Raw genomic sequence first — 20,476 nt, 5'->3', positions numbered from 1 at the left:
GTCTAACTCAAACTCCACAGTCCTTACTAGGTACTGTTGCCTCAGTACTTTAAAAAATAATAATGCACACTGATAATAAAACATTTATTGGAAAGACAAATATTTTGAAGCCATCAGTAACTTGCAGTTCATGTACAAGAGAATAGAACAATTGTAAATTTCTGTAACAGTTAAATCTCAGGTAATTGTAGGTTAACATTTTTTTTACCCTTGGATCAGATTTAACTTTGGCCTAACCCCTCAAACTGTCCTGGTGACAAGTTTATTAGCTAAGGAAAAGTTAATTTGAACTTTGGTGTAAATGAATACAAATTAGGAAAATAAAGCTATAAACAAACTTTATCAAGCATTCCAAAACCAACTAGAAATTACCTGGCGTTTTCTAGTATTAGCTGTGTCAGTTTTACCCATTATAGGATTATAAACTGCTCTATTAGCATTCTTCACAAAAGATTGAATATCAAATCCATTTCATCCCAAAGTATATGTCTATACCAGCCAGGCAACACAGGAGCTATTACCAAGCCAATTTCATCAATGAAAACAACTAATGTAGATAACAGAACATCCAGCGACTCCCTGTTCTGGTGGAATGTTGAAAGTAGAGGAGAAATCCCTTGATAAATGACATTTAACTGAATAAATTTCTCTTCCAGGAAACTATTACTATTTAGTTCTTTGAAAAAGCCTTTAAATTTGTTAATGATTAGAATATCAAATCCTAATTAAATGCAATTTCAAATATAAAAAAAGACAAAACTCTTTTTCTATAAATAAAAATGTGTAGACTCCTTAGGTATTCTAAATATAGTAAACACTACTCTCTTTTGTCCTTTACACTGTATGCATAATGCAAACAGAACTTGAAAGATACGGAAATTTCCTATTACATTTAAGGGCAAAAAGAGCAGTAGTTGCAACATGCTTAGGAATGAGGAGAAAAATGCCTCAAGGCAGTATGTTCTTTAAAGTCTGGAACACAAATACATGAAAGAATCTTTTTCTTATATCCATCAACTTTATGAAGCAACTTTAGTCCCAAAGAAAGACTGTTGTTCTTTTAAGAAATGGGTCTTCTTGAGTTATAAACTTTAACACCATTTTGTATTGAAGAGCGAGAATATTTCGTGAGTAATGTACCTATGGTTTGCTTCTCTCCACACAAATCTCTGTGGAAACAAAAAATAAATTAATAGCATGAACATATTAGGGAACATAACATAATATTCACAGTGCTAGTTATTTCTCTCTCATCTAAATCCATCTTTCCAACAAGCATAAGAATGTGTGTATGTGAGGAGTACATGGGTGGCTCGGTTGAGAGTCTAACTTCGACTCAGGTCATGATCTCACGTTCATGGGTTCAAGCCCCACATCGGGTTCTGTGCTGACAGCTCAGATCCTGGAGCCTGCTTTGGAATCTGTCTCCCTATCTCTCTGCCCCGCCCTGCTCATGCTCTGTCTCTCTCTCTCCCTCTCAAAAAAAGAAAATAAAATGTTAAAAAAAATTAAAAAAAAAAAAAAAAAAAAGAAAGAAAGAATGTGTGTTTGTGGGAGAGACAGGGTAGGGAGTGGTTACTAAGCCTTAATTGAACTAGGTACATTACATGTATTATCTCATTTAACCTTCACAGAAAGAGTAAAAGTAATTTATTATTTAACCCCACATTAGATATGAGGAAACTAGGGGCCCTGGGTGGTTCAGTCAGTTAAGCGTCTGACTTCGGCTCAGGTCATGATCTTGAGGTTTGTGAGTTCGAATCCCGCATCAGGCTCTGTGTTGACAGCTTGGAGCCTGCTTCGGATAGTGTCTCCTTCTCTCTCTGCCCCTCCCCCACTTGTGTGCGCGTGCACGCTCTCTCTCTCAAAAATAAATAAATGTAAAAAAAAAAAATTTAGATATGAGGAAACTAGCTCAGGCAGCCAAGGATGGAACCAAATTTTGCTGCCAGGTCTGCATGGCTTCTGAGTCCTTTTTTTCTCCCCCCCCATTCTATCACACAGCCTCCACATTAGAAATATAAGCCATGTGATATAGGGAGATCTAGACACAGAGACCCTGCATTATAGGCTACCTATGTGTGCTTGCCTGGGTTACCTACCCTCCCTCAACTTTAGCTTCCTTTTCTGTACCCCAAAGAGGAGAAGGCTATGACTGGAACACATGAAGGGAAGGAAGAATAAAAGAACATGAGCTGGAGAAGGAAGCAAGGGCAAGATCATACAGGGCCTTAAAGAACATGGAAAGCAACTGTGATTTCATTCTAAGTATAAAGGGAAGTCCCTAGGAGGGTTTTAATGAATGGAAAAACAGAATGTGATCTGAGTTGTAACTAATGGAGGCAATGAGTGGATTATGGAAGCTGAGTGATGAGTAGAGGGAGGGTTCATTATGTTATATTGTCACTTTTGAATGTTTAAAGTTTTCTAAAATAAAAAGTTTGAAAAGGAGGAGAGGGGAAGAGGAAAAGTGGAAGTAGGGAGACCAATTCAGAGGCAGGTACTAGATGCTCCATTAGGATTTGCTCATAGCTTGAACCAGGGGGTGAGGGAAGAAAATGACAGCTGGACTTCTCACTTAAGTGGATTAATGGTAGTGCTGTTAACTGAGATGTGGAAGATGGGGTCAGGACAGCTCTGTTGTGAGCATGGCAAGTTAAAATTCCTCTTAGATATCCAAGTGGAAATGTTCATTAGGCAGCTAGATAAGAGAAACTAGAGCTCAGAGAAAAGATCAAGTGTGAAGATAAAATTAGGAAGTCTTTAAATTTAAATTCAAGCCTAGATGAGGGCACCAAGGAAAAAACATAGAAGAAAAGATGGCCAAGAATGGAGTCCTAGAACACTCCATTTAAAGATTGGGAAGAACAGGGAGACATCAGCAAAAGAGAGAAAAAGAATTACCTTGGGAGAGAAGGGAAAAAACCAGCGTGTTTCAAGTAGAAAGCAGTTGCACAGTGTCAAACAGTGCTAAGAGGCCAAGAAACAAGACAACTGACCACTGAATGTAGACAAATGGATGCCATCAGGTTAAGATGCCATCAGCTTAAGGAAAGAATGGGAGCCAAAGTAATATAAAGGTTTTTTTAGTGTTTTTATTTATGAGACAGAGAGAGACAGAGAGACAGAGCACAAGTGGGGGAGGGCCAGAAAGAGAGGGAGACACAGAATCCAAAGCAGGCTCCAGGCTCTGAGCTGTCAGCACAGAGCCCAAGGTGGGGCTTGAACTCGTGAACTGCGAGATCGTGACCTCAGCCGAAGTCAGATGCTTAACCAACTGAGCCACCCAGGCGCCCCAGAGACGAAGTAATATAAATGAGTACTTTTAAAAGGAGTTTCTTGTGAAGGAGAGCAGAGGGCATGGGGTCCGGTAGGTTGTTGTTGTTTTTTAAGATGAGCAATACTACAGCATACCATATATTGGTGGGAATAATCCAGCAGGTAGGGAGACATGAATAACACAAGGGGGAAAAGGATAAGTAGAGGATATACGTCTTTAATGAGGCCAGAGGGATGGATCTAGTGCAGAAGGAGGATTGGCCTTAGGAGCTGGGACGGTTCATGCATTGTAGACGAGGGACTGCAAAGGAAGTGTATGCAGACACAACACACACAGAGGCTGGCAGGTTTGGCAGTAGGAAAGAGGTTGTCCTTGTCTTTTGTCATCTGTTTCTATTTTCTCAAGAAATGAGGTCACAAGCTGAGGGTGAAGAGGAAAAAGGAGGTATTGATGATGCAAAAAGCAAAAGTATGAAAAGTGGGCTCCAAGGGTAGAAAAGTCTCATAAGGAAACGGTGCCTTGCCAAGAACTCTGCCAAGTACCACGTAAGCTCTTAAGTAAGACTGGCAACTTCCATTGTGTCTTTTTCTCCAGGAAATTCCACTTGCCCAGGTAGAGGCATAGAGGAAGCAGAAAGTTGGGTTTAATCTTTGCAGATTTTTGCCAGAGAGGTATGACAAGAGGAGGAGAGAGGGCAATAGGAGAAAAGCACACACAGTAGAAGCTAGAGATCCGGACCAGGAAATCCAACCTGGGGAAAGAGGGGAGAGGACATGAGAGGTAAGAAGTAAAGAGGTGGTAACGTTAGTGCACTTGAGGTTCTGTAAACAGTGACTAAAGAGCTAATCATTCTCCCTGCAATCTGGCATCTACCAAGATGTTAAAGCAAAGCAGCAGGAAAGAGAGGAGGTGCCAGTCAGAGAGTCATAGTGGGGTACATAGCCTTACTATTCCTCTAAGAGCTGCAGTTTTGCAGGGAGGAGGGCAGAGAAGTCGTTTTAGAGGCAGGATGAGGATGAAAGACAACACGTTCTCCACCCCCAGGATTGGAAGTTGTGGAGAACAACAGAGAAGACAATCCATTTTGGCAAACGACTTACTGAATATATGGAGCAATATCTTCTTCTGTCCACTTTTCCCGTAGAGAGAATAGACTATTAAAACGTTCTTGATTATCCTCAGGTAGATCATCTACTTTTAGCAAAAATATGATTTCTGGTCTTGACTGTCTATCCACCAAGGCTAAACCCTATGAAAAAATGAAACGAAAAAGGGCAGTTAAAATGATGGTCTAATGTTTAAATATAACTCATTTTTACCTTTAGGTTCACCGGAGCCCAAGCCATTTAAAATGTCAGTTATGTGAAACACACAAACTACAGAGAGACCTTCAATAGCCTTTTTCACAAAACCACCTCCATTAAACAGTGAATTCTCCTTTTCCCTTCTGCAATTTATTGGCTCCTACTGCACAATTTATCAGGATAGCTCTAGTTCGAGGTTACCAATAACGTGTCCTTGACAAATCCAGTGGGCCCTTTCTTGGATTCATCTTGCTAGCCCTGTTTTCTTTATTCATGTTGATCCTACCTCTGACATCACCATCTCATCTTCCTCCTACCTCAATGTTGCAGTTCCTTGGGCCTCTACCCTGACCCCTCGACTTGTCTCACTGTCACTGTCCTGGGTGGCTCAACCAACCTCAACTAAACCCATAACTATAAGCACCACTTACTTGCTAGATGGTATGTGTGTGTATATATATATATATATCTTCAACCCAAATCTCCCTTCCAGACACAAGAACTCTATCCAAACCTATCTATGAACTCATTGTGTTTGTCACCCAAACCTGGTCTAGTCCCATTATCCTAGGACATGAGGAGACCTGGGCATTATCCTAGATTCCATTATTCAAACCCCATACCTAAGTGGTCACTTAATCCTACAGATTTTAAGGCCTCAACATTTCTCTATCGATGCTCCATCACCTAGTTCTTTAGTCAGTACTTTCTCAGGAGTACTTAAGTATAGAGAGCCTGGATAGTTCTCCTTTTTCACAATCTAGCCAACCTTCCATCCAACCATCTTCAAGGTCAGTGTTCTTCCCAAAAGGCAAAATTCATCAGATAGTTCTTTTGATGTCACTAAAGGGCCCCAGAAGAGCTTACTAAATAGGGCTGAAATTCCTTAGCACAGACCATAGTGTCCCTCACTGACTCACCAGCAACTTCTACTTTAACTCTTCTTCATACTAACAGTGCCCCAATTTGTGTCCCTCCACGCCTTGGAACATGCTATCCTGGATCCTCATCTCTGCCCTTTCATCTTGAGAGTTAACAGTTCATTCTTTCAAACCCAGCGGCTAAAACAGCCATTCCTTCAGAAAATCATCTCTGATTGACCAGGCAGGTGAATAAGTCCCTTTTCTTTGCTCCCATAACATCGTGTACACGTCCTTCCCATGACACAGATCACTCTACATTATTAGAAGAGATTTATACAGGTGATGTGCACCCCCCCATTGCCAGACCCCAGGCTTAGAACCTTGATGGCCCGTTGTGTGATGTTTTTCCCCTCAGCATCTAGCATGGTGTCTAGACATAAAAGGAACTCTGTAAATACCCAGCAAATCCTTTCATGATTTAACAAATATTTACTGGGGCGCCTGGGTGGCTCAGTCGGTTAAGCGGCCGACTTCGGCTCAGGTCATGATCTTGCGGTCTGTGAGTTCGAGCCCCACGTCGGGCTCTGTGCTGACAGCTCAGAGCCTGGAGCCTGTTTTGGATTCTGTGTCTCCCTCTCTCTCTGACCCTCCCCCATTCATGCTCTGTCTCTCTCTGTCTCAAAAATAAATAAACATTAAAAAAAAAAATTAAAAAAAAAAAATTTACTGAGCATATGCTACATACCAGGTAGTATGCTATGTACTGATAAGCAACAGTGAACGAAATTCTATCTAAGTAGAGAGTAGGAAACCCACACAATTAAACATTTTCCCAGGGCTAAGCAGTAAGTACCATGAAGGAAAAACACAGGGTGCTATGGCCGAGTAAAATAGGAGGCATTTTTTTTAGAGTAAAGGGAAGCCTCCTTGATGAAGTGACTCAAAGATAAATAGGAGGTGGCAAGGCGAAATGACAAAGGCCATTCTAGAACAAAAAGCCTTATGTAAAGGTTCTAAGGTAGGACAACTTGGTGATCTTGAAAACCTGCAAGAAGGCTGCTATGCAGTGAGCAGGAGAGAAGCGGGAAGAGATGAAGCTACGGGGAAGATTATGAAGATGATGCAAAAAGATGAGATACACCGGGTGGGAAGCAGGCTTAACCATACACGGGCTTGAGGGTTCTCACTGAGGTGACAGAAGTGTTCTAAAGCCAGTGACGGACTGAATGCACGGTGTGCTCCTAGCGGAAATGGTGACTGGGAAGATGAAGTGGCTCCAAACTCAGTTGCAATACAAATTTCATTTCACCCAACAGTTAACGATAAGCTGGTGAGTTATGGAAGCAAGCACGACTGCTCCCTTACCTTAAGTTGATCAAGCATGGTTATCATTCCTTCAGGAACACTCTGTTGCCACACTTCTTGAAACTCAGCCAGATTAAATTTCACTGCATTCTGAAGTAGCATCTGTGCTGTTGCTCTGCATATTTTATCAGCGCTCAATTCAAAATAAACTTCACCTAAGGAAAAGGGATCAGATGGTTTCATGCTGACAATTCAAAGCGCTACTAACATTTCCTTTTCCTCAATGCAATTTCTCAGAAAAAAATTATATACAACTCACAAGCCCACGGAGTTGTTCTTTTTAACAGGCACATGCTTTAGAAAGGCATACCAACTTTAAACATTTTTTTTTAATGTTCATTTATTTTTGAGAGAGACAGAGCGTGAGTGGGGAGGGGCAGAGAGAGAAGGAGACACAGAATCCGAAGCAGGCTCCAGGCTCCAAGATGTCAGCACAGAGCCCGACGCAGGGCTCGAACCCACGAACCACAAGATCATGACCTGAGCCGAAGTTGGATGCTTAACCAACTGAGCCACCCAGGTGAACCTACACCAACTTTAAACACACACAAGTTAAGATACTTTCCAAATCTTACCTTCCTCTATATATTTCTTTCCATAACATTTAAGACAGTGTTCAATCATTTCCCTGAAAAATTTAAAAATACTCATTTGAAAAGTTATCACATTTTTATGCATTATATCTTAAACACCTTTCCTAACTAAAATCTTAATATATACATTTGAGATCTGAAATTTTAAGTGATTTTGATTGCCACATAAAATTTTACACTAGGAACTAACTAAGAAATAACAGGAAGCCATTATGTGCCAGGCCCATGCTGAACATTCTTACATGAATTATGTGAGCCTACACTTATTATCATAAGATAGCTTAAATAGAATTATTTCTTTACATTTTTTATGTCAGGAAAAAAAACAGAGATGATGCACATTTACTTAGCCTAGCGACCAAAATTCCTAAGCTCTTCCTGGTTATATATTTTTTAAATGTCTATATGATATCCAGTTATAAATAGCCTATGCCCTGGGTTTAGTGCCACCCTGAAAAATAATTTTCTTTCCTTAAAGGAAATGTGGAGGGACAGCGATTAAAATACTTACTCTGGCTCCAATGGCCCAAGTTCCTGAAGGCACATATTCAAAGGAACTTTACCAAAAGACCAAGATTCAGAATCCACAAGCTGAGTTATGTGATTCAGAAGTTTCATCTCATAATCAAAGTCAAGAATCCTCCAATAACCTACAAATTCCAAATGTAATCTTTACCAAAGAACATCTTAAGCAAATTAATTGGCTAAATGATCGATAAAGAAGCAGCATGCTCTTGCCCGGTACAAAAAAAGAGACACTAAAGTCTTAGCTTTCTTTATAAGCAATGCTTCTTTTTATGCTTTTCTCCTAATTATTATGAATTGTGTCTTGAGAGAAACCAAGCAGTTTCTAAAAAGTACCTTACATAGGACTAACACTGATTTTTTTCATGTACTTTAACACTCAATTATCTCAGAATAATCTTGTCAATCTAAATGGAAATGTGGAAACCTGTAGCTGGAATAGTGATTTCATTAGAACGTCATACAAAGGAGGTGAAGACTGTAGGTTTGATATCCCACACACTGAACTCCGCTGTGGGGCACTGCCATGGTTCTAATTCTCATCCCAGCCGTCTTGCAGAAGTGTTCTCGTGCTCATAAAGAAGCCTAGGTCACTCAAGAGTCAATAGACTCAGAGGTACAATGTGAACCAGTGGCAAGATAAAATCAGGGCATCAAGATACCTCTCCCTATTCTGGTAAAAGATCATGAAATGCTATCTTATAATCGAAGGCTCTACCACGATCCCTGGAGAAACAAATCAAGCACAAATCCACCATTTCCAAGGAAGAATGTTACTATTGCTATTCCGAAAGAATCAAGGCAACATTAGAAAAGGGAATGTGTGATGTCAATCTCAGAAACAATGCTAGGAATAATCTATGCACCCCTTGACACATACCAAAATCTTACCCATCCCCAGGCAAGAAATGACTAATACACAGGGCTGCATTAAAATCCATTGGTTTCTAACCTCAACACTCCTGGTACCCATTTACCATGGTAGTTAACAGCAGGCATTCATCATTAAAAACTTTATTTCCAATGCTTAGGACCAAATGCACTTCAAGGAAAAGCCCTGTAAGGAATGGTTGGAGTCACTGGTCACGGTTGACCTCCTCAGGTAAAGGTCACACAGCCTCGACCCCACCCCCAAAAATATAAATATCATCATCTTCAAGCCCAAAATAAAATTAAATAGTGTGCAACAGGATCAAGATGGCCATAAATCTCTCTCACACATGATGCCCAATTCCATTCTTATGAATAATCACAGTAAGTAATGTTACCTTCAATCTCACAGGCATTTAGAACTTGTAATTGGGCCATTATTTCTTCCTCACTTGCCTGAATTTGATTAAGCAAATCTTCAGTTGTGTACTGAAACAAGAAAATAAAAAACCAAAAAACATTTTAAAGGCTTTGAAGAATATTTTCTTAAGACTTACGAAATTTGGGGGAATAAATACACAGAACAGATTAAGGCAAAATTTAGCCTTAATTTCTCTTTTTAATGTATAGTGATTACTACATGAAATCTTAGAAGAAAATCTTCATGATGTTGGATTTAGCAATACGTTGCTTAGATACAATACCAAAAACACAAGCGACAAAAGAAAAAAACATAAATTGGACTTCATCAAAATGCAAAACTGTACTTCAAAATATCATCAACACAAAAGGACAAATATTACAGGATTCCACCTGTATGGGATATTTAGAATAGTCAAATTCATAGAGATGAAAAGTAGGGTAGTAGTTGCCAGAGGCTGGGAGGCAGGGAATACTGGGGAGTTAGCGTTTGATGGGCATATTGGGAACGTCCCATATTGGGAACGTGAAAGGTTTCTATGGATGATGCATGGTGGTCATGGTTACAGAACAATGTGAATGTACTTAACGCCACAAAACTATACACATAAAAACGTGTAAAACTGTAAATTTTATCCTACGTCTATCACAATTTTTTAAAAAAATCAAAAGTACGAAAATAACCCACAAAATGGGAGAAAAGATAAACATTTTTTTTTTTTAATGTTTATTTATTCTGAGAGAGAGAGGGTGCTTGCGTGTGTATGCATGAACCAGGGAGGGGCAAAGAGAGAGAGGGAGAGAGAGAATCCCAAGAAGGCTCTGTGCTGTCAGCAGGGAACCTGACGTGGGGCTCCTGAGCCAAAATCAAGAGTCAAAGGTTTAACTGACTAAGCCACCCAGGTGTCCCTAAGCAAATTATATTTCTGATAAGGAACTTTGTAATTAGATTATATAAAGAAGTCTCCTACAAGTCAGTAATAAAAAGACAAATAATCCAATTAAAAATTGGGCAAAGGAGTTCCTGAATAGACATTTTTTCAGTGAAATACAAATAGTCAAGAAGTACATAAAAAGATGGTCAACATCACCAGTCATTAGGGAAAGGTACATCAAAACCACAATGATACAGGGGTGCCTGGGTGGCTCGGTCTGTTAAGTGGCCGATTTCAGCTCAGGTCATGGTCTCACGGTTCGTGGGTTCGAGCCCCATGTCGGGCTCTGTGCTGACAGCTCAGAGCCTGGAGCCTGCTTCGGATTCTGTGTCTCCCTCTCTCTCTGCCCCGCCCCAGCTCGCACTCTGTCTCTGTCTCTCTCAAAAATAAAATTTAAAAAACGTTAAAAAAAAATAAAAAAAAAACCCACAATGATACCAATTCAAAGCCACTGGTATTGATACGAAAAAGACAAATAATAACAAGTGTTGTCAAGGATGTGGAGAAATTGGAGACCCCATACAATGGGAATGCAAAATGGTGCAGCCACTTTGGAAAACAGTCTGACAAGTCCTCAAAAAGTTACAAAGAGTTACAATATGACCCATTAATTCCACTCTTATGTATATAACCAAGATAAAGGAAAACACAGGTCCCCTAGAAACTTGTATATGAATGTTCACAAAAGTATCATTCATAATAAAATATGGAAACTACCCAAATGTCCATCAGCTGAGGAATGACTAAACAAAATGTGGTATATCCATAAAATGGAGTATAAAGAGAAATAAACTACTAATATATGCTGCAACATGAATGAACCTTGAAAATATGCCAAGTCAGGAAGAAAAAAAAAAAAAGAAAGAAAAGAAAGCCAATCAGAAAAGGTCATATATTATACGATTCTATTCATATAAAATGCCCAAAAGAGGTAAATCAAGAGACTGAAAGATTAGTGGTTGCTAGGGGCTGGGTGGGAGAGGGAAGCAGGGAAAGATAAGTTTAGAAGACAACAGTTAAGGAATATAGGGTTTCCTTGGGGTGATAAAAATGTCCTAAACTTCATCATGGTGATGACCATACAACTCTGTGAACGTACTAAAACCACTGAATGAGTGAACTGTCTGGTATACAAATTGTATCTCAATAAAGTGGTTACCAAAAAAAAAATGTCAATGGAGAAAAAGAGAAGTAATGTAAATACAGCCTTCAAAATGCCAGTACAGTTATGATATTGAACTACATCAAGAACTTGAACATTTCTTTACTTGGCTTATAAATATTTTTCCATACTTCTAGGAATTAGTTAATTCTCATAATAGAATAAGAATACTTTCCATTTTCATAATGCCTTTTTTTCTGAAGAGCTCCTAATTATAATTTTTAATTAAATAAAAATTAATTTAACTTCTAAAAAACGTATTTCATAGTTAGGAACACGCAGAGCTTTTAGCTATGTAGCCACCATGATATCTAGGATTTGCTTTAAAATACTCCAGAAAGGGGTCACTGGATGGCTCAGTTGGTTAAACATCCGATTTCAGTTCAGGTCACGATCTTGCGGCCCATGAGTTCGAGCCCCATGTCGGGCTCTGGGCTGGCAGCTCGGAGCCTGGAGCCTGCTTCAGATTCTTTGTCTCCCTCTCTCTCTTCCCCTTCCCTTCTCTCTCTCTCTCAAATTTAACATTAAAAAAAATTTTTTTTTCTAAATACTCCAGAAAAAGAAGTAAAAAAAAAAAAAAAGGTAGGAAGCAGCAGGGGGACAGGAGAAACAAGATTGACAAAACGCTGATAAATGTTCAACTGAGTGATAAATATATGGGGTCTTTCTGCTTTGGCGTGTATTTGAAATTTTCATAATACAAACATTAAAAATAAGAATGTCACCATTAAGTACCTCTAATTACTATTTTTCAATTAAAATTCTATTTTTCAATTAAAAAAGAATGAAAATAAGTCTTACTTTTGAATGATTTGAATCCTTCTCTTTTTGACTGTCAGGTCCTTCATAGGCATCTTCCATCAAAAGTTTCTTCAGCTTCTTTAATTTAGGTCTGCATCTTCTTAATTCCCAATAGTTATTAGAAAAACCAAAGATCTAGAAAGTATAAATATATTATAGCCTTTCAGGGGCTATTCTAAACGAAAATTTCACACAAATCTCAACCAACTCATCTGCTGTCTAAGAAAACAAGAGAGCCGAGCATTCTGCTTTCTGTTGAGAAGGTACCCTCCAGTCATCTTTGCAAATGGATGGGTATCTTCAGGAAACATCTTTCCAAACCCCAATTAAAAAGACACCACCAGGGTGCCTGGATGGCTTAGTTGGTTAAGCGTCTGACTTCGGCTCAGGTCAAGATCTCACAGGTCGTGAGTTCAAGCCCCACATGGGGCTCTGTGCTGACAGCTCAGAGCCTGGAGCCTGCTTCAGATTCTGTGTCTCCCTCTCTCTCTGCCCCTTCCCTGCTCACACTGTGTCTCTCTCTGTCTCTTTCAAAAATAAATGAACATTAAAAAAAAATTTAAAAACTGCCAACATAGAACCAATCACCGAACTCCATATCTCTAGCGTGTTCTGAGAACTAGGGTGTGCCTGGAAAAGAATGACCAGGATGGTGACTGTTCTGCAAACCTGATGGAAACAACAGAAAACGAGTCTTTTTAGGCAGGAAAACGGAGAACAAGGAAGAGACATGATCACAGTGTTCAGATAATGAAGGGATGTGAAAGGCGAGAGGGAGCATCCTTGTTCTGTGTTGTTCATGGTGTCAAAATGTGGCAGAAAGTTAAGGATGAGACACTTCTTTTCACTGTAAGAACTTCTTACTATTTAGAATTGCAGCTAATTCCTTACTTGACTGTTGAAATTAGTGAGAGGCTTATGACTCTAAGAAACCCAGCTGACAGTGGCTAAATGATACGTTATCTGTTATCCCTCTCTACCTTCCGGGACTTGCCAGTGTGTGGCACTTAGTAGGTGCCCAGTAAGTGGTTCACACAAAATAAGGAAAAAATGCTGAACTGGATTACATATGGAGTGCCTTCTGACTCGGAAATGGAAGGTCAGGGAATGCTTCTCCCTTCAAGCTCGTACAAGGCTTGACTGACAAAAGACACGGCCCAGACCAGCTGATGATGCTGATAAATCTGAGGACTCCAAAAGAGGAGGGTGAGGAGCAAACCAAAAAGACTGATTTCATCCGTGTCCACAAACTCACAGCCTTCAGGCTCTATCCAAAGCACAGCTGTTGGCATGTGCTTTGTGTTGTGGGGAAGTGAGGATTAGCACAGATTTTAAATTAGTTGCCAGTGTGGACAAATTAGATTTTGCCCCAGGATTTAAATGTCAAGGTTTACTTGAAAACAAGAAATCGGAAGATTTGGCAGTTCTGGGCTTGCTTTCCCACAAGGCCAAGCTGTGGCTGCCCACCTACGTGGGACCTGTGCTCTTCAATTTGCCACAGGCTCCACCATCCTCTATTCCCCGCTGAGACTGGGGTCCCTATGTAGCAACAACAGCCTGCTTTGCGCATGCGCGTTCCTTATCTAGCCCTTTCAGACATCTGAAGTGCAACCTCAGATTAAAACTTCAGTTGGTGGGGCACCTGGGAGGCCCGGTTGGTTGAGCGTCCGACTTCGGCTCAGGTCATGCTCTCACAGTTCATGAGTTCGAGCCCCGAATCGGGCTCTGTGCTGACAGCTCAGAGCCTGGAGCCTGCCTCGGATTCTGCGTCTCCCTCTCTCTCTGTCCCTCCCCCGATCACGCTCTGTCTCTCTCTTTCTCTCAAAAATAAATAAAATTAAATTAAAAATTAAAAAAAAAAAAAAACACTTTAGTCGGTAGAACTTTGTTAAGCTTTGCCCAGTCTCAGTGCACACAATTCCCATAAGGAGAGCTCAAAGGTACTCCCGTATTTTTACAGCCCGCAAAAACACCAACAGAACAGGTAACCGATGAGAAAGTAACGTGGTCTAAAAAAGATTAAACTGCCCATGTTTCTAGTTGATTACCATTAAAAGACCCTCCCCCTCCCCGAAAAAAACCAAAATACAAAATTTACCTGAATTTCTTTTGTTCTAGCAACATCGTGGGTCAGAGATCTCCCAATATTTTCCCTTATTTCTATTCCAATTCTATTTCTAAGGCAGTAGTTGGCCTAAAATCATTCTGAGAGAATTAAGGGTTGTGTTTTGATCACAACATGTGTAATAAGCTAACCGGGACAGAGACTTCTATGTGGCATCTGCCACAAGTAGCCTCCATAATAATTAAGACTTTGTCATACAGGGCTAGAGGTAGTAATGAACTAAATGGACTTCAAAGGTGAGAGACATGCACACTTGCCTCAAAAACACCAATTTCTTCATTTCTCTGCCTCATAAATATTACTTAAGGTGCTAGTTGTGGTTTGAGGGAGTCTTCTTTCAAAACATACATACAGCAAGGCTTACTAAAAGTAAGTAAAAACGCTTGGAATACGTCACCTCATAACAAACTTTCTATGTCACAGACAGGCATGGTCAACTTGTCTAGGACTTAAACACCAAATAGGGAAAATAAAGACAACCTCACGAGACTCCAAACAAGCAATGATGCCAAGAAATTTTAAATCTCATTAGAGAACCTTTCAGGTTCCCTGTGATTATGCATTTCACACCTAAAGATTTTAATTAAAGGCAATATTAGCACATGTGTTGTGATTCAAATATAAATTAGAACACAAATAACAGTACCTCAGTATGAATAATGTTACAATGTGTTTCTTCCGCCTTCAGCTGGTCAGGAGTTTTACAACCAGGAATGAAAAGCAACATATTGGAAGTGTCTGCTATTTTCAAGTCATATGTTTTGTCTTTACTGCACAGCACAGCCTGCTCATCTTTATCACCACGAATCACAAGACTGCAGGAAAACGGGAAGAGAAAATACATGGTTTGTTGAGTCACCAATGGATATCTTCATTATAAAGAAGGCCTCTAGGCCTGTAGAATTTAAAATTAAGTCTTGAGGCTGTGTCTAGCCCCTGTTCTCACCACCCTCACATAATACTGGGCTCCACAGAGCAATGGCAGAACCAGTTGAGAGACAGAGGGGCACCAGGTGGCCTCACCAAGGAAAAATAATTCAACCTGCAAGAAAGATCCAAAGAGGCCAAGAGTCCAAATGTTACCACATGACATCTTCAGGCAAACTGCTTGGAAAAGCACAAGACAAAGCACCCAGTAGCTTCAGTCACAACGTCAATTTCCTAAACCACCTTAAAGCAGTACTTCTCAAACCTATGCACTGCATCTTAGAAAATCTTCTTAAAAAAACAATCTCAATCTGCAGGCCTGGGACAGGACCCAGGATTCTGCATTTCTAACAAGCTCCCAGATGATCATCATCACCTGGTGGTCCTGGTATCCACCTAGGAGTGGTTCTTCTTGTTTTGTTCTGAGTATCCCCTAACAATCAAAGGACACATCCTAGCCTACCCATCAGCTCTTGTTGCAAAGATACTGGGACTTTATGAAAAGAGATGCAACGCTGAATGAAAAAATATAAAACAGATAGGTTTACAAACTTCAGTAAAGCTCTGACAAAGGCTCACAGGGGGAAAGGAGCAAGAAGAAAGAAGAGAGGAAGGGCAGAGGTGAGGAAGAAGAGGAAACACTAAAGATGGAGATGGGGGGGCACCTGGGTGGCTCAGTGGCTCAGCATCTGATTCTTGATTTCGGCTCAGTTTATCACGTCAGGATAAATTGCTTGAGATTCCCTCTCTCCTCTTTCTCTGTCCCATCTCTCTCTCTCTCTCTCAAATAAATAAACATTTTTTTAAATCTTTAAAAAAAGATGATGGGGTTGACAGCAAGGGAGCAGTTCCTAGCAGATTTGTCTATAAAACATTTAACCCTCCTGTACACTATTCACTTCTTTTATTTTTAAAAAAAAATTTTTTTTTTCAACGTTTATTTATTTTTGGGACAGAGAGAGACAGAGCATGAACGGGGGAGGGGCAGAGAGAGAGGGAGACACAGAATCGGAAACAGGCTCCAGGCTCTGAGCCATCAGCCCAGAGCCTGACGCGGGGCTCGAACTCACGGGCCACGAGATCGTGACCTGGCTGAAGTCGGACGCTTAACCGACTGCGCCACCCAGGCGCCCCTATTCACTTCTTTTAAAGAAATAACAAAAATAAAACCTGAAATAGAAGAATGCGTAAGCACTTTTTAAAACAAAGACTCAGTTTAAGTGAAAAGAATGCATGTTTTTTTTTCTTTTTTTTAGCTTCCCAGTGCTAATAACACTTAAGAGTCCCAAGTACCCACTCTTCAACATCTACTTCTACATTGCACTATCCAGGCCTCAATATTTTGTTTAAAACAACTATTCGTCCTTGGCAAAAATGTTTTCACAACACATATTTCTGGGTCATTCTGGATTGCCAGGTGGATGAACAATAACTGGATAAAAAGAAGGTCCACACACCTGAAGTTCCTTCTTAGCTCGCCAAGAACTCAGTGGGGATGAAAACCAAGAAGTGAGGCTCCTGTTCCCTTAAAGATACTTTGTGGCTAGCAGCTGGAGGCTGGCCAGTTAACTATAATACTGCCAGATGAGTAAATATGAAAACTGGAATCTTGAGGAGTTCAATTTAAAGGAATCTACAAGAGAACAAACTACCTAATAAAATACAGGTGTTGGGAGAAGGGTGGTGTAGAAAAGAAACAAACCAGAGCCCTAACTCCTAATTTCCAGGAGCTGGAGGGCACACATTTGAGAGAATGATTCTCTAGACTCCTCCCTGGACTGTGTTTTTTAACCCATGGTTTTGCGGCAAATGTGTAGCTGACCCAAAATCAGAAACAGCTTCAGATTCCCACTAAACGACCCCAAGCAGGTCTGTTTTTGGAGGGCCTCTCACAATTAGCAACTCGGTAAAACGTTTTTCAGCTTACTCTCTACAGTCCTACCGATTGTCTCGAAATGAATATAAGTAGAAGGCAAGGAGAACTCTATAAATATTAGACAGTAGCCCTGGATTTTAAGCTAGAATGGCGAAGGGTTCAATGCACTTCCCGGCATCACTGTGAAGGTCTGCAAAACGTCACTGAGGTTATGTTTCCTGATTGGTTTCCGCGGACGCAGGCCTCCCAGATCAGATGGAACAGTCCTGTAGCATCACCTCAGTCCAGCTAAATGTAGGTGCGGACTCCTCGGAAACAGGCAGCGCGCTGGGGACCAGGCATCCGGGCAGCGGCCAGCCCCCTGCTCAAATCAATGCACCTTGCGGCCCGGTTTCCCGGTCCTGCGCTTCCCCGCGGGGCAAAGGGACGGCGGCTGGCGGCTCACCTGTGCCCGGCTTCCAGCTGCTGGCACAGCGAGGGCTCCAGCTCCAGCAGGCAGAAGTCACCGGCGGCGGCGCCGGCCCCGGGGCCGAAGCCCAGGCAGTGCACGGCCGGCAGCAGCTCGGCCGCATTCAGCTTGGCGATCTGGAGCGTCGCGTCCACCTCCTCGCGGGTCCTCATCGCTGTGCGGCCTCGGGGCTCCCACCGCGTCCCGGAGGGCCCTGTGGGCGCGCTCGAGAGCACCCGCTCGGCGAGCAGCCGGGAGCCGGCGAAACGTACCAGGGCGAGGGAAGAGACTTTCAAAAGCGCGCCAAGGCGGCAGGGGGCGTGTTTCCGGGGCGGAGCGTGCCTTCGGAGGGTCCAAAGGCCTTTGCTGCGCGATCTCCGCCGCGGCCGCTCACCGGAGGCAGAACTCGGGCCGCGGGGCGGCTTCGGCGGGACCTCGCAGGAGCTGCGCTGCCACCCCGCGGGGCGCCACGCTGAGCCCTCGCCCACCCCTTCCGCTGCTCCTCCGCCGGTTTCCCGTCAGCACCCCCACTTCCTCGCCGGCGAAACAGTCCAGTTTTCCGCCAGGGCCGGGCCTTGTGATAAGCACTCTACGCGCATAATTTTCTAAATCCTTCGCTCCAACCCTTTAAGGTGGTCCGTTTTTCGCCCCATTTTGCAAATGAGGCCAGCTCCTTGGCCGCGGTGTTACAGCAGGAGGTAGTAAAGTCTGATTCCAGCGCGGTCTGCTCTGTCTCTAAAAATAAGCAGCCGGGTTTTATGCAAACACTTTGGAGCAGGAGCGAGGCCCTGGTAGAATTGGAAAAGGAATCTCTCTCCTGTGGGCCTGGGGACCGTCATATCTGGGAGACAGTGGCTTGGACTAGATCCATCCCTTCATTGAGTGCCTAGTGTGAGCTGGGTGTCAGGAGAGGGGCAGAGGCCCGTGTCCAGAGCAGAGCAACTTTCCTAGGGTGGAAAGAGCCTTCAGTCTCCTGGGGAGACCGACAAACTCGCCACGGCAGGATGTGCAAACTGCTCACTCAGCTTTCTCTAAGGTGTCTTCTGGGCCAAATTTTACAGTGGCCTGAATGAATACAAAGTTTCAAGAGAGAGGCTCATCCGTATACGTCCGTGCATTAATAGCTTCTAAGAGCCTGATGTGAACTCTCCCAGGGATCCTGCAGTCTGTCTGGGATTCTTGCTGCCCATGAGAGCTGAGTCTGCCTGGAAGGAACATTCCACTTGGTCAAAGTAAAAAAGAGGTGGGTGGGTGAGTAGATGGGCAGGTGAGTGAGAGGTTGAATTCAAAGGAAATGAGCAGGCATTTTCTTTCAACTTCTGGGTGAAATTATAGGAAACTACAGAGTAGGGCATGCCAGGGGCATTGGGTGGTGCTTTTGTTGGTGGTAGAAAGTTGGTTCCTATGACCTACTTCTTCACTGACCTTTTTTTTAATACACCTGAACGTGTAAGGACTATGGTGGAGAAAAATGCTGGGTATGAAGACGGTTGCCTGATGAGACGTATGAATTGGAAGAGAATCAACCATTGCAGGTGCTCTATTAACTGGAAGCAGCTTAGTGGAAGAAGAATGCTGATATTTATATCAGACCAGCCTCCTGTGAAATCTCAACCCAGTTCCCACTAGCTTTGTGACCTAGAGCAGTTCATTTAATTTCTCTCATTCCAACTTCCTTATCTGTAAAAAGAAGATAATAATACCTACATTCTAACATGTATGACAAGCAGGTGGTATTTAATAAATGGCAGCCTTTTGTTAATGTTATTTATTAGTTATTGCTTATAGCAAATTATTATTTGTATGTAAGTCATTAGTTTTATTATTGATTAATACATGATATCCGATTTTGCTATTCTGGCAGGAAGGTGGGCCTCAGTTCCTCTCTTAAAACAGAATGATAGTTTTTATTAATTCATATTTTTAAAGCATGTTAGATACATTTTTGTAAAGTAAAAAAAAATTCTTTTCTACACATTTTTCTTAACTGTTTGAAGCTTGTTCATTCACCTGGTAACAAAGAAAAAAGAAAAACTCTTTTCACAGGGAAGTGAACAGTTAAACTTCAAAAGAACCAACCATAGTAAAATTAATACTGCTTTCATAGACACCGTGCTTTTATTTATTTATTTATCTATTTATTTATTTATTTAGAGAGCAAGAACAGGGGAGGAGCAGAGAGATTGGGAGAGAGAGAATCCCAAGCAGGCTTGATCCACACTGTGGGGCTTGAACTCACAAACTGATCATGACCTCAGCCGAAATCAAGAGTTGGATGCTTAACTAACTGAGCCACACCCAGGTGCCCCTGTTCTCTTGATTATAGTGTTCATATATTATTTTCATAGTGTGAAATAGGAATTGTATTTAGTAAATCATAGTTCACATAAGAATTGCATATGAATACTTTTGTTTTTGTTTCCTCTCTTCCTTGTTTTATTATTATTATTATTTTAATTTCATGAAGAGCACGGTGGCTTCCAGGCATTCAAAAAACTTAAAATGTTTTATAACCATGACCTTGGTCATTTCCTATTACTGTGGCCTCCTCAGGCCCAGGTTTCTACCTTCCATCCCCCTATCTATCATCCCGTTGCCCATCTATCTCTATACCATAGCCAGTTAATTTTCAAAACATTAAGTTCTCTAATAGCCTTACCCTCTGTTCAGCAATCATCAACATCTCCCTCCCCCTTGAAAATAAAGCTCATACTTCTGCTGGCTTTCAAGACTTTTCATGCTGGGTCCACCTTGCTCTTCCAGATTCTACACTCCCAAGTGCTTTTCGTATATACTATGGACTAACCTGTGAATGCCCCTGTGCTTCCTTACTTTCATGTTTCTGAGTGTTATGCATGTATTTTTTTTTATTTTAGCCATAATTTAAAAATTAGGAGAATTTCCATTAACACTGTGATTTTTCTTCTTTTTTTTTTTATTAAATTTTTTAAATTTATTTTTGAGAGACAGAGACAGAGCACA

The 20,476-nt window shown here is 41.5% G+C and overlaps 1 protein-coding gene across 2 annotated transcripts; it reads right to left on the bottom strand.

Annotated features, from left to right (window-relative positions):
- Positions 1-70: 70 nt before the first annotated feature.
- DSCC1 (DNA replication and sister chromatid cohesion 1) lies at positions 71-18,038 on the bottom strand. Of its 2 annotated transcripts, XM_045453812.1 has the most exons (9): positions 17,492-18,038; positions 14,890-15,058; positions 12,119-12,253; positions 9,199-9,289; positions 7,917-8,055; positions 7,388-7,440; positions 6,813-6,967; positions 4,381-4,529; positions 71-1,169 (listed from the first exon to the last, which is right to left on the bottom strand). In XM_045453812.1, the coding sequence occupies exons 1-9, from the start codon at positions 17,665-17,667 to the stop codon at positions 1,061-1,063; spliced, it is 1,176 nt and encodes a 391-aa protein (XP_045309768.1). In that variant the 5' UTR covers positions 17,668-18,038; the 3' UTR covers positions 71-1,060. The 2 variants fall into 2 exon arrangements, with proteins under 2 accessions (XP_045309768.1, XP_045309769.1); XM_045453813.1 differs by lacking the exons at positions 7,388-7,440; positions 7,917-8,055.
- Positions 18,039-20,476: the final 2,438 nt, after the last annotated feature.

The sequence above is a fragment of the Leopardus geoffroyi genome, chromosome C3, assembly GCF_018350155.1.
Source record: "Leopardus geoffroyi isolate Oge1 chromosome C3, O.geoffroyi_Oge1_pat1.0, whole genome shotgun sequence".
Classification (NCBI taxonomy): domain Eukaryota; kingdom Metazoa; phylum Chordata; class Mammalia; order Carnivora; family Felidae; genus Leopardus; species Leopardus geoffroyi.
The sequence above is the reverse complement of the archived record's forward strand: the minus strand, read 5'-3'. Positions and strand labels throughout refer to the sequence as shown.

Coding starts and splice junctions, on each gene's coding strand:
- DSCC1 (XM_045453812.1), bottom strand. CDS start 17,667: ATGAGGACCCGCGAGGAGGTGGACGCGACGCTCCAGATCGCCAAGCTG. Junction 8,056..9,198: donor AAATGCCTGTGAGATTGAAG/GTAACATTACTT, acceptor TGGAATTTGTAG/GTTATTGGAGGATTCTTGAC. Junction 1,170..4,380: donor GATATTGCTCCATATATTCA/GTAAGTCGTTTG, acceptor TTGTTTCCACAG/AGATTTGTGTGGAGAGAAGC.